This window comes from Myotis nattereri (assembly GCF_964212035.1).
Source record: "Myotis nattereri genome assembly, chromosome: 15".
NCBI classification, from domain to species: Eukaryota; Metazoa; Chordata; class Mammalia; order Chiroptera; family Vespertilionidae; genus Myotis; species Myotis nattereri.
The window spans coordinates 20,429,972-20,443,183 of record NC_138090.1 but is presented as its reverse complement, the minus strand read 5'-3'; the positions used below and the strand labels follow the sequence as shown (position 1 = coordinate 20,443,183).

The 13,212-nt window shown below is 44.2% G+C and overlaps 1 protein-coding gene across 3 annotated transcripts in view; it reads left to right on the top strand.

Moving 5' to 3' along the window:
• Positions 1-13,212, top strand: part of ADAMTS18 (ADAM metallopeptidase with thrombospondin type 1 motif 18) — a gene marked incomplete at both ends in the record, with an annotated part of 125,795 nt that overhangs the window by 74,459 nt on the left and 38,124 nt on the right. For all 3 annotated transcript variants that reach the window (XM_081108707.1, XM_081108706.1, XM_081108708.1), the window contains 3 exons: positions 84-237; positions 5,918-6,013; positions 10,267-10,415. In XM_081108707.1, the coding sequence (XP_080964833.1) occupies positions 84-237; positions 5,918-6,013; positions 10,267-10,415 (399 nt within the window). The remainder of the gene's footprint in view (positions 1-83; positions 238-5,917; positions 6,014-10,266; positions 10,416-13,212) is intronic.

Sequence of the window (13,212 nt, the reverse complement as noted above, 5' to 3'; positions counted from 1 at the left end):
ACAAATGCATTCAGAGGTGCATGATTTGAAGTTGCAGATCACAGATAAACAAGGTCATTGACAAGGCTGTGTTGTCCCTGCAGCACACCTCAGGCTGGGTGTCTGGTGGATGAGCCCAAGCAAACAGGACAGTATAAATATCCGGACAAACTCCCAGGACAGATTTATGATGCCGACACACAGTGCAAGTGGCAATTTGGAGCAAAAGCCAAGTTGTGCAGCCTTGGCTTTGTGAAGGTATGTTCGCTTGTGATTTGAAACTTACATTAAGATCCTGCCATGCGTCTGTGTACCTAACCGAAGTCTAAACATTTAGTTTGCTAAGGCCAAGGGTTGGAGTCTGGGTTATCTCGAAGATGTCAGTTGTTTGGCATGAAAATTAAGTGGCAATTTTACCATCAATGAATTATCCAGCCTTATCCCCCATAGACCATGCCTGGTTTTAATACCATCTGACTGCATCCTTGAAAGAGCATTCCTCTGCTGGAGACGAAGATTTTTATCTCAAGTAGTAAATCTGGGTACCATAGCTTTTACCTACAGCTCATCTCTGTTTTCGGTATCATCATGTTCACATTCCCTTTTAATATGATATGTTTGAAATAATCACCACCCAAAATGCCTACATGTGCCTTTTATATTATACAAAAACTCTTGATGGCAGCCAACTCTTTGATATGTAAACGTTCAAGGTGTATCTTGAGCAGTCTTACTATGTTTGTGTCAAGCCTTTCATTCATCATTTGTGAGAAAGGTAGATGGGAAAAGCAAAAAAGAGGATGTCCAAATGGAGGAACATTGTTCTAGTTGGTCAAAAACTACATCACTGACAACCTCAACATCACTAAAAAGTAGATTCACTTTTAAGTTGGTTTATCCCTAGTACCACAAGAGAAACATGGAAATCCTAGGTCTGGATGCAGAGAAATTATGGAATTTTAAAGCCAATTTTCCCTCCTCTGTTCCTACTCTTCTTCTTTCTATTGCTCCTCTTTTCTGCTTCCTCTTTCTCCACATCACCACCACCATTCTTACTACCATTACCATCAATACCACCGGCACCATCATTACCAATAGCACCACCACTAAGTTCAGTTCTAGGAAATAATAACCATTAAGTCACAGTTTTGATATGGGATTACATATTTCTCTAATATAATTTAAATGTATAACTATTAGAGAAGTTTTATACATACATCATTCACAATTTTTTGGTGTGTTCTCCATGATACATGAACCTATCTGATATGTATAAATTAATACACTTATAACTATTTCAAATTACATATTAAGTTGATGCATTTGGCAGAGTAGACATTGCATAGACATTCACTTTGTTGAAACTGTTTGCTAACTTTGTCTCCTGGTCACTTCATTCTTAGTGGATTCACTAGCTTATTCATTACTCAAATGTGTATAAAGCACTTACTCTTCAGTAAATGCACAATTGGTAATGAGTTAGAGTTTCTTTAGTAATATAAAGGAAGTTTCTAAAATTACAATCATTCCTTTAGGATCATACATTCAGCAAACATTTGTGGGTGCCTGTTCTGTGTCAGACAGTGTGCAGGGCTTAAACAACCATTCTTAAATCCTAGACCTTTTTTTTTTTCTGAAAGCACACCATGCTTTTGAAAGATAGCATCTCAGTGTGATGGTCTTTCTGAGGAAGCAGAGCAAAGGGAAATGGAAATCCAGACTAAAGGATGGAATAAAATTAGGAAAGGCACAGGGATAGGAATGCCTGGCGGGGTAGGGAGATTTGACTAAGAGAGAGATCATTGACAATGACTAGGGGGTAAGGTAGAGAAGGTAGGGCTGGTAAGTGGGTCCTGAATGTGGAATATTTCTCCCCTGACCGCTGACGTTTTGGTATTATTCCCAAACCTACTTATAACTTGGACCATGGCTGCGTCTCTGAGGATCATGAGGAGGTGCCTGCCAGGAGGAGGGGTTTCAGAACAGCAGTCTCCTGTTCATCCTGTTGATCTCAACAGGTCAGACCAGCTCCAGCAACACAAGAGCAGGATGACGTTCCTGTTCAGGTCTTCACTGTCCTATTATTATGTTCTTTTTCTGACCTTTTCTCTTTGCTGCCTATTTTTTCCCTCAATACCTCCTAGAAAGGCAGTTTTGCAAAATGTTTAGGAGCAACAGAAAAAGGAAAAAAAATAAGATATCATTTTCAAAGTGTCCTCGCAAACCAGCAGATGCAGTAGATTAGCATCACCTAGAACAGTGATGGCGAACATATGACACGTGTGTCAGAGGTGACACACGTGCCAGAGGTGACACGCGTGTCAGAGGTGACACGCAAACTCATTTTTTTGGTTGATTTTTCTTTGTTCAATGGCATTTAAATACATAAAACAAATATCAAAAATATAAGTCTTTGTTTTACTATGGTTGCAAAGATCAAAACATTTCTATAGGTGACACGACACCAGAGTTAAGTTAGGGTTTTTCAAAATGCTGACACACTGAGCTCAAAAGGTTCGCCATCACTGACCTAGGACTTGGTAGAAATGCAAATGCTCAGGTCTCATCCAGGCCCAGAAAATAAAAAACTTTGGGGTGAGGCCTGGAAGTCTATGTTTGAACATGGGCTCTAAGTGAGTCAGATGCATGCTCAAGGCGGGGGGAAGCAGGGGGAGAGCTACTGAATTAGATGATCTTAAACTTTAAACACACTCACACTCTCACACACACTCACACTCACTCACTCACTCATCCACTGGCCTTTGGCATTAGATAGACTTGAGTCTAAAGCCTTTGAAATACAACTGGGGAGCATGGCCAAGGAGCGACAGGACAGAATGTATGGCATTGAGACTCCTCAAAAGTCACACCCAGGCAACAGGAGACCGCGCGGTCTCTGTGGTTATTTCTCTTTCCCTTAAATTATGACTTAAGTCTAGGGAATTACAGATAAGGAAAAGTGAGTCGAATATACTGGGGGGAGGGGGGGAAGAGGGAAGAATGAGCAAAAAAATGCAAACTCTCATTTCTGCTTACTTTGAAAGGGAGCTTTCTCAGAGGACCCCACGGCCGTCAGAGCATGTAGTCGGCTGTAATTACGTTTGACTTCTGTGCTTCACCACAAAAGAAATAACATGTTCGTGCAGCTGCCTGGCTTCGCTCTGGAATCCCTGTGTTTTTTGTGTTTGGCTTTATTTTCCTGGTCTTCTCGGGCTGCCCCCTTCCCTTCGCCCTGTGGCTTGGCGTCTGCTTCTGTCTGCCCTGGGTCATCTCGGTGGCTGCCACATAGGCGCTGGGAGTGTGTTTGTGTGATGGCTGTCCCCTGGCTGTAAGAAGGAAAACAATTTAATCCTGAAAGCCTTTCTCACGGTGGCTTTCATGGTTTCATTGGTCACATCCAATTCTTCCATTTTTTTATTATTTTGTTTTTTATGGCTTTTTAAAAATATATATATATTTTATTGATTTTTTACAGAGAGGAAGGGAGAGAGTTAGAAACATTGATGAGAGAGAAACATCGATCAGCTGCCTCCTGCACACTCCCCACTGGGGACGTGCCCGCAACCAAGGTACATGCCCTTGACTGGAATCGAACCTGGGACCCTTGAGTCCGCAGGCCGACGCTCTATCCACTGAGCCAAACCAGTCAGGGCTGTTTTTTATGGCTTTGAAAAAATATTTTTATTGATTTCAGAGAGGAAGGGAGAAGGAGCGAGAGATAGAAACATCAATGATGAGAGAGAATCATTGATCGGCTGCCTCCTGCACGCCCCACACTGGGGATCAAGACCGCAACCTGGGCATGTGCCCTGACCAGGAATTGAACCTCAACCTCCTGGTTCATAGGTCGACGCTCAACCACTGAGCCATGCCAGCCAGGCCATTCTTCCATTTTGCTGTATACTGTTCTTTTCCCACATTAACTTGTCCTCCTCAGGCCCAGCATTACACGATATGGTGGCGCACAGAGATGAGGAACCCGATTCACGGTGCTGGGAGGCTGCCCTATGCTTTCTCCTAATGTCAATGGCAGGTCCATTTCCATTGGAACATGTTGTGTCTTCTGAGCTGTTTGGAAGTGGCATGTGTGGCACATGTCTGGCTGCTGGTGGCAGCGGTGTTTCCAATCGGTGTCCTGAATCGCCTGCCCATCTCTCTGGGGAAGCGGGGGGTAGGATTTCATGGTCTGCAATAGCACACTCACTGCACACATCTCTGCTTCCCCTGTGTTTTCTTTTCTCGTCCTGTGGAAAACTATTTTGTGCAATATTTCTAAGTATGTCCTTGCTATATGTTCTAACCGTGAAATCCATATTAACCTGAATGCTCAGGGAATTGGGTGCCTGTTTAATTGAATTTTCAGGGCTACGACAAGTGACCACAAAAATGATTTTGTTTCCAACCTGGTGGTTGATATTTCCCCCAAAAGGAATGTGTTCACACTTCTACCTTAGTCAATAGAACGTAGCAAATAAAATGAAATCACTTTGGCGTTTTGTGATTTTGACATTTTATTAGCGACGTCATTCCAAAGAGCAGCTTCAACTGAGTGAGCTGGAAGGAGTCTGGTTCAGTCCCCTTTCTTTATCGTCAGGCAGCGGAGGCCTGGAAAAGGGAGAGCTTTCTACCATCCATTGATGGTAAATCCCGGTCCATAACAGTGATCAAGGGCCTGCAGTGATCAGGCCATTTGGGGTCTTGCCTTTACCACTTACCAGCTGTGTGACGTCATGGCTTTGAATGTATCAGTAGCTTTCTCAGTTTCCCCATCCAAATGAATTTTTATAATGAACTGGTTCAGTGTCTTCCACTAAAAGGCAATAAGATTCGTTTCCTATGGCTGTCACAATAAATTCCCATAATCGTCATGAGTTAAAACAACACACGTTTATTTCCTTACAGACCTGCAGGCAGGCATCTGACATGAATCTCTCTCGGCTAAGATCAGGTGTTGGCAGGGCTGTGTTCCTTCTGGAGGCTCTAGAAGAAAGCCACGTTCTTGCCTTCTCTAGCTTCGAGAGGCCTCCTACATTCCTTGGCTCATGGCCCCTTCCTCTATCATCAGAGCCAGCAGCATCCCCAAGTTTGCCTCCCACTCTCATCTCCCGGGTTCTCTTCTGTCTTCCTCTTACCCATTGAATGGACCCTTGTGATTACCTTGTACCCTTCTAGAAAATTTAAGATAGTCTCCCCATCTCAAGGTCAATGGATGAGCCGCCTTAATTCTCTATAACGTTAATGCTTCTGTGGTATATGACCTCACATACTCAGTTTCCAGGGATTAGGAGGATGTGGTCATTGTTGGGGGGCTTTAGTCTGCCTACTACAGAACAGCATGGGAGTTTATGTATTTCATAGACCTACTTCAAGAATGAAACTGTCTAAATGCTTGACAATTACTATAAAGATAATGAAGGTAATGACAGTGATCATTTACATCCTGTATTCTTGAGAAGAACCCTACAGGGGCACGTGCTAACATGATCACTATTTGGCAGAGGAAGAAACTGGGCATACAAGCCTTCCAGCACATGTGCACAGGGCATGCAACCTGGAGTTTCCAGACAAGGATTGGAATCGGGCTTTAGTCCAGTCTTGGCCTCTTCTGCTTCACTGGTTGTTATATTGTTGTTTTGTTTCTGTTGTTATTAGAAACCAGACCTCTTAGCTTCCAGCCAAATGGTCTCTAAATTAACTACTGTTCGCTCCCAGTCATTCCTAAACATACCTCAATAGGGGGGGGGGGGGGAAGGGGTAGTGTAGGGAATTCATCTGTTAGAACATATTACTGATTACCTTGCTACTACCAACTTCTCTTGCCTTCACTTTCTGGATAAAGTGTCATTTCAGCCACCTCTGAATATAATATGTGTACGAAAACTTTGGATTTTTTATTTTATTGAATCATCACCCTTACCAGGTCCTCCTTTCCTTTCAGGACATTTGCAAGTCACTTTGGTGCCATCGAGTGGGCCACAGGTGTGAGACGAAGTTGATGCCTGCAGCGGAAGGGACCGTTTGTGGCTTGAGTATGGTAAACTGCATACTTGTTAGATTTTGTTCTAGAAACTTGATGGGGCCTAGAACCCAAACTCTTTGCGCAGCAACTTCAGAATAGAAGGCCTCTCTGTGTCTGTGTTCTGACTCCTCACTAAATGAACCAGCATTAGCTAGCAGCTTATAAAACTCCATGCGAACATAACCCCGTTGGCTTGATTGTTTAAGATTTTGTTGTTGTTGCTTTTGGCCTTTATTTTTATTTTCGGCTGGAGGTTTGAGCCAAAATATTTCTTTTCCAATGAGCTGATAGGTTTCATTGCATATTCTTTGTCTTTTAAACTTGATTCAGCATAGAAAGGCCTCAGGGAGCAGATAGCCCTTTGATAGCAAAGAAAAGATGGCCCCTCCATACAAGGCCTCTGTTAAGCACTTCCCAGGACCAGCGTGGAGCCTGGGATAAGCCCAGTGGAGGCCCAGCACATAGTGGCTCCTGCGGAAGGGTAAGCTGTGTCTCCATCTGTGTTGTACCAGAAAGTCCTTTTTGCTTGCCCGTGTCTTCAACCCTAAGAACCACTTTCATTGTGGAAGATGATGGGCGATTTTTGTGTTTTGAGTGAAGAACTCTCACATATTAGTTTCTATTTTTCTTCCCCTGTCCCAGTAGAATCTGGAGGGAGAGGTGCACTTGAAGTTCAGTAAATGCTCCAGATTTGGGGCGTTCCTTTGAAAGGCCGAGATAAGGGAGCGATGACTGATGAAAGAGCATATGAGGTTACAGGATGTTTATCTCTGCTTTTGGCTCTCTCGAGGCAGCACGAGCCTGCATATAAAAGAATTGGTCCTTGAAAGTGAATTCAATGCCACAATAATTTCCTGACTACTAGCTATCAGAGACAGAAAGCTCTGGGGATACACCGATGAGTAAAACTCAGTTTTATCTCTTCAAAAATTTAGTTTAGTGAGGAGACCTGAGCAGAAGCCAACAACTCTAGCTTTCTTTATAAGCACACATTCTTTAAGCACAGAATTGCTAGCGAGGCCCATGTGAATGGGAGAGGAAGCTTGCCGGTGATTGGTGTGCTCTTAGAATCAATGACAATGAGTGGGTGCACCAAGGCGGATGCTGGGATTTGAATTGAAGTTCTTCAGTCAGATGAGAGAGAGACTTTTAGTGACAGAGTAACAATAAAGGCAAGGATAGACACACCTGAAAATAGATGTGTCAGAAAAGGCTTTCTGATATTAGTTAATTCATTTTTCTAATGTCTTAAAAGACTGGCAGTTTTTCACTGTTTTGTACTTTAAAGAAAATAGACATTTAAGAAGGCATTACATGCAATTTTTAATCAGATGCACCTGTCTTACGCAATCCCAATAAGGATTCTCATGAAAGCATGCACAGGAGTGGTTGGAATGACACAAAACCATGAATTAATTGAATGATTGAAAATACAGGTTCTGCTCAACTTATTTGTACTGTTAAAGCATCAAAATTTAGAACTTCAACTTGAAGATTAATAGATATTTTTGTCATTAAGAAAGCCACAGTATTATATGTGAGAGGGATGTACAAGAAAATACTGATATAATAAATGAGGAAAATAGTGCATAATGTCATAGGTTAAGGTTTGTTACATACATATATCCGGGATCTAGTTCCAGGGATAACATGAGACACATCAAGCCAGGAGTCAGAAAACAGATGTCCTAACACTTTCCCCACCCACTATTTTGAAAGACCACACTATGGGTCTATATACTGGAGGAAAGCCCTTAATTGTAAGGCCACCCTCTGTAGAAAGCATTCTGGTAAGTTTCACTCAGTATAATTCTTCCTCATTCATATTGATGGTTCTCTGAGTCTCCCTCCACTGGGGGAATGTAACTGGCTATTTATTAGTCTGTAAACTCCATGAGGCCAAGCTGTGTCTTACTCATGCTTTATCTCAAGGATCTTGCAGAGTAGCAGCTACTCCATGTTTTGTTTATTCCTCTGTAACTGGAACCCAACTGAATCCTTCCCCCTCTTTCTCCAGTCCCTCTCTCACCCTTCAGTGACAGCTTTACCCTGAATGTTCAGTAAATGGGTGAGGATATGGAAGCCACATTATTTTATCTAGATCTGTGTGCAAGGAAAGAAAGGTTTGTGCTTGTTGTCTATCAGTAAAGACGTTTGCCCAGCTATGGCCATTCTATTTGAAATTAGAAGCAGTGCTAGACATACATCTGTTTGGATAGATACAGTTATATGTGTGTCTGTTTTACAGTCACATGGTATATGAACTAGTAGAATTTTATATATACAGGTGGATTGTGCATGCATGGGTATATATTCTTGTATGTTCCTGACTCCTCTTCTAAATGAAGAACCCGGAGGAGACTGTCAATACTACGATACTGGAATAAAAGAAAGTTGAAATGATTGAAGGGTTGGAACAGAACTAAAAAACACATTTTCAAAATAGAAATTAGGTCAGAGTTCAGATACATTGGTGGGCAATTTGCCTCCGAGGTGAGAAGTCTGTGTGTCCTGTTCAGGAGTTTTGGCTGCTGAGCTGAAATCCAGTCTCAGCTAGTTGTGTAGCTACTTGGACAGATGTGTGATTCTGGGCAAGTTAGTTAGTATCTCTTTGCTGGAGTTCTCTCATCCAGAAAATAGTTATTAACCCCTAAGTACTTTGTGAGGATTACATTAGATACTGCATCTAAAGTCCACCTCCGTCCCCTGCCTGCACCATTTGGGGTACATAGAAGCCACTTAATAAATGGTAGCTGCTGCTGTTGTTGGCTGTTTGTTATTGTTATTTTGTCTCAGCCACTGAGCTCTGTCCAGGAGGGCTCGGGGACTCTTAGTAGGGAAGATTCAGATTGGCGCTTATGGTCGATAGAATCCTCAAATGACCGATTGCTTCCTCCCCGACCCCAAAGTCCTCAACAGTGTTTTAGGCTTTCGTGCAAACCCTGAAATGGCAATTAATCCGAGGGAAAGAAACAGTATAAACAGAAGAATTAATCAGTTCATGGCAAGAATTTGAAGACAGGAAGCAATATCTTGACCTAGACAAAGTGCACTAGCAAGACAATAAACAGCCACCAGCCAAATGGATCGTGGAGGCAAAGTGAACATTTGAACGTCAAACCTCCCCGTGATCCTGTAACCGAACCCCCGCTGCTCGGCAGAACCCGGCGCAGGCCTGCGGGTCTGACTGCACAGGCTTTCGGAAAAGGGTGCGCTTACGCTAAGTCATGCAGAACTTGCTCCTGGTAAAAGCACCCCCCACACACACACCAGAGGCTAACGCAACCCCCAAGGACAGAGAGGACCCGGAGCGCCTGGATTGTGTTACAGAGGAAAACTAAAAGGAAAGGTTAGGGCAGAAAACCATCCTCGCCCTGGAGCGCACATCACAGGCAAACGGAAGACCCAGAGCTAAGTCGTAAGAGGCCCTCAGAGTTCCAAGTCATCCAAGGAAGGGTCTTAAGTCAGGACCTTTTATACACACGAAACGGTGTTATCTAAACGCACAGGGGAAGCTATTCAGTTTTATTAAGACAAGTGCAGTTTTTAAGACCGCTATAGGTGGAATAAACAGAAATGTTTGCATGGCTGTATCCGCTTTTATGATGAGATAACCATCAGAAGGGTGAATTCTGTTAATGTCTTCAAAACTGGCTCGCTGTGAGTTCATGTGCCAAGCTGTTCCTACACAGCGATGTCCCTAAAAGTCTAGGGAGGCTCTGTTGTCATTTTTCTGCTCTGACTCCCTTGGCTATCGGGGGTAGGGGGGGTGATCTGGTCTGAGCATTTCACCTCCACAGCTCACAAAGTTCATGGGTGACAGATGGCCCTTCTCTCTAGACGTCAGCTTTTCAATTTGTGGGGGTTTTTTTTTAATGTTTTTTATTGATTTCAGAGAGGAAGGGAGAGGGAGAGATAGAAACATCAATGATGAGAGAGAATCATTGATCAGCTGCCTCCTGCACACACCCCTCCCCCCACTAGGGATCGAGCCCGCAATCCGGGCATGTGCCCCAACGGGAAATCGAACCGTGACCTCTTGGTTCATAGGTTGACGCTCAACCACTGAGCCACACCGGCTGGGCAGTGTCAGCTTTTCAAAATGCACACGGGAAATGCACACTGAGCCGCTGTTCCTACAGCGCAGCCTGGGAAGGAATGCCCCCTGCCCACAGACTCGGTTTCCCTGCCCACGGGCCGGCGGGTGCGTCTCCTCGCCCTTCCCCAGGCGGCCCTGACAGGAGACATGTCCCATGTTCTTTCCACAGTGGTGTCGCCAAGGCCAGTGTGTGAAGCTCGGGGAGCACGGCCCCCAGCCCGTCCACGGCCAGTGGTCCTCCTGGTCCAAGTGGTCAGACTGCTCCCGGACGTGTGGCGGAGGAGTCAAGTACCAGGAGAGACACTGCAACAACCCCAGGTAAGGCTCCGCAGCAAGTGAGGCTGTGTCAGGCATTAACCCTCAGCGGGTAAGGTACTGCTTCTGTTTGTTTTATGGGCAGTTTTCTTCGCTCCGGCTCATAGCAATCATCGACGGTCTTAGGACTGTATGTAAAGGTTATGGGCGGGGGAGCGGAGGGGGGTGGGGTATGGTGGGCGGAAACCAAAAAACGGCAAGGAGTGATTCCCCGCGTGAATAGTCTTATCAAGGGCTCCAGCAATGGTAGTAACGGTCCGTCCAAGCTACTCACTTTCTGAGTCTAAGTTAGGACGGCACAGTCACACACCCAAACACTGTGCAATTGGGGACCAGAGAGGCTTGGCTGGGGGAGTGTGTGTCTCTCAAAGTGATGAATTGGAGAAAGTATGCTGATTTCTGCCTCGCAGGAATGTACAGCAACGCGTGTTGACAGATCTGTCTGACTTTGCAAGAGAAACCAGAAATCTAAAAAAAATGTGTGTGAATTTTCCTAATTTCTAAAATATCGACGACAAATTCAATTTTCTTAAAAAAAATAACAAAAAAACAACAAGCCACACACATAATGAGGATTAATCAAAATGTCCGTGGATTGAAATCCGCCCGTGATCACCTGTGGGCACCCTCTGTTCTGGTCCGGAGATTCTGAACTAGTTTGTGCTGTGTGGAGAAGGGGGTTGAATGCTACTTTTATGGGCTCTAATTCCCACAGGAAACATGTATGTTTCCTGATTGATGTGGTTCTATAGAAAGAGCCCAAGTTCAGGAGACAGACTGATATGACCCCAAATGTCTGGCCTTCCATGTATTCATGGTGTGGCTTTGGGAAGGTCATGTGAGCGGTGAGCTTGGGCCTAGGTGTATAGAATGGAGATGATAATACCTCTAAAGGTTTGGGGAGGATTAAAAATTGCACCTGTAGAATCTCTGACACACCAAGAAGCACCTAATGGGCATTCGGCGAAGGTTCTAGGGTCCATGTGGTTTTCATCATTTCATCTGAAAGCTCACTAGGAACACAGGGCAACAGAGGGCCGGCCCTGAGAAGCAGTGGGGAGAGGCCTGACTGGGGCGGATGCTATGGAGTAAGGAGGATGTGATGGGATGTTGGAAAGTAGACGCGTTGGTTTGTACAACATAACCGGAGTGGTGGCACAGCGCAGGGGGTGGGAATACAGACTCGGACCCAATCACCTGGGTTGGCCTCGTGGCCCACCGCTTCCAGGGCTGTGGCCATGGACCACGGCCTCTCCCACTCTAGGTTCCTCACTTGTAAAGTGGGATAAAGAAAGTACCTTCATCAACTGAGTTCATATTTGTAAAGTGCTCTTTAAAAGTGCCTGGCAGGTTGTAAATATCGCAGGACTGCTTGGTAGGTTGAGAACTAAAATAAATGATGAAATGAAAGCCCAAGCAAATTTGTAAAGAGACAGTGATACTTTATGTAAGTGAGCTGGGTCAAGAGGCCATTTTGTTCCAAAATACCAGGGAGGGTTGGGAGATACATCAACCATGGCTTGCTAGACACGCATTGGGCTATCTCAGGCTAACGTAGGATTTCTCAATGTCGGCACTATTGACAGGTTATTTTAATTTTTTTAACTTATTGATTTTAGAGAGAGAAGGAGTAAAAGAGAGAGAGAGAGAGAGAGAGAGGCAGAAAGAGAGAGAGAGAGATCAATTTGTTGTTCGATGTATTTAGACATTCACGGGTTGATTCTTATATGTGCCCTGACCGGGATCAAACCCACAAACCTTGGCACATCAAGACAACACTCTCACCAACTGAGCTACTCGGCCAGGGCACTGTTGACATTTTCAGCTGGGTCGTCATTTTGCTGTCGGAGTTGGCCCTGTACATGGCAGGATGCTTAGCAGCATCCCTAGCCTTTCCCCTCTTAACGCCCCTCTCCACAGTCTCCAAGTTATGACAACCACACTGTCTCCGGACCTTGCCAAATGTCCTGTAGGGGCAGCGTCATCCCCAGCTGAGACTGACTGCCCTCGTCAGACCCAGTGACTGTGTGTAGGGAGGTTTGTGGTACATGTACAATTTATATCAGGTTATTAAAACCACTCTTGTCTACTTTGAACACAGCCCGTGTCTTGGATAGGATTGTTAAAATTCATCATATTACTTTTTCATTTTTGCAACATATTTCATGGATCTGGTTTTCATACTTCACTACATTTTACAGTCTCGATTTTTTCCCCCCAAGAAAGAAATAGATTGCCTAATTTAACAGCCCTGCTGGTAAAGTGCATGAATGATGCCCCTGAGATTTAAAGGAAGCCTCTCCCATATCTGCTGGATTGAGAGCTCTCATGATAATAGGGCATTGTTCGTGGAAATACCCTTTCATAATTTTAGAGATGCCTGATAGAAGAATTAATCACTAAAGTAGTTCCATTTGGTGCAGTTTTAATTTTAAACAAGTCTAGTCAGGGTACTGTTTGCTTTCATTAAGTTCGAAGTCACAAATGAAACAAGCTAGTGGTCGACTATCCCAAGGCCATTGGGTTAGATCAGTGGTTCTCAACCATGGCTGCACATTAGAACCACCTGGGAATCTTTTTAAAATCCTGATTTCTGGGCCTCATCCTCCGGAAATTCTGTTTCTTTGTTACTAATGTTGTGGCCCCACCCCATAACAAAGAAACAGAATTTCCGGAGGACGAGGCCCAGAAATCAGGATTTTAAAAAGATTCCCAGGTGATTCTAATGTGCAGCCAAGGTTGAGAACCACTGGGTTAGATGTTCTCTGTTCCTATGTCCCTTGGTTGTAGTACAGCTGCT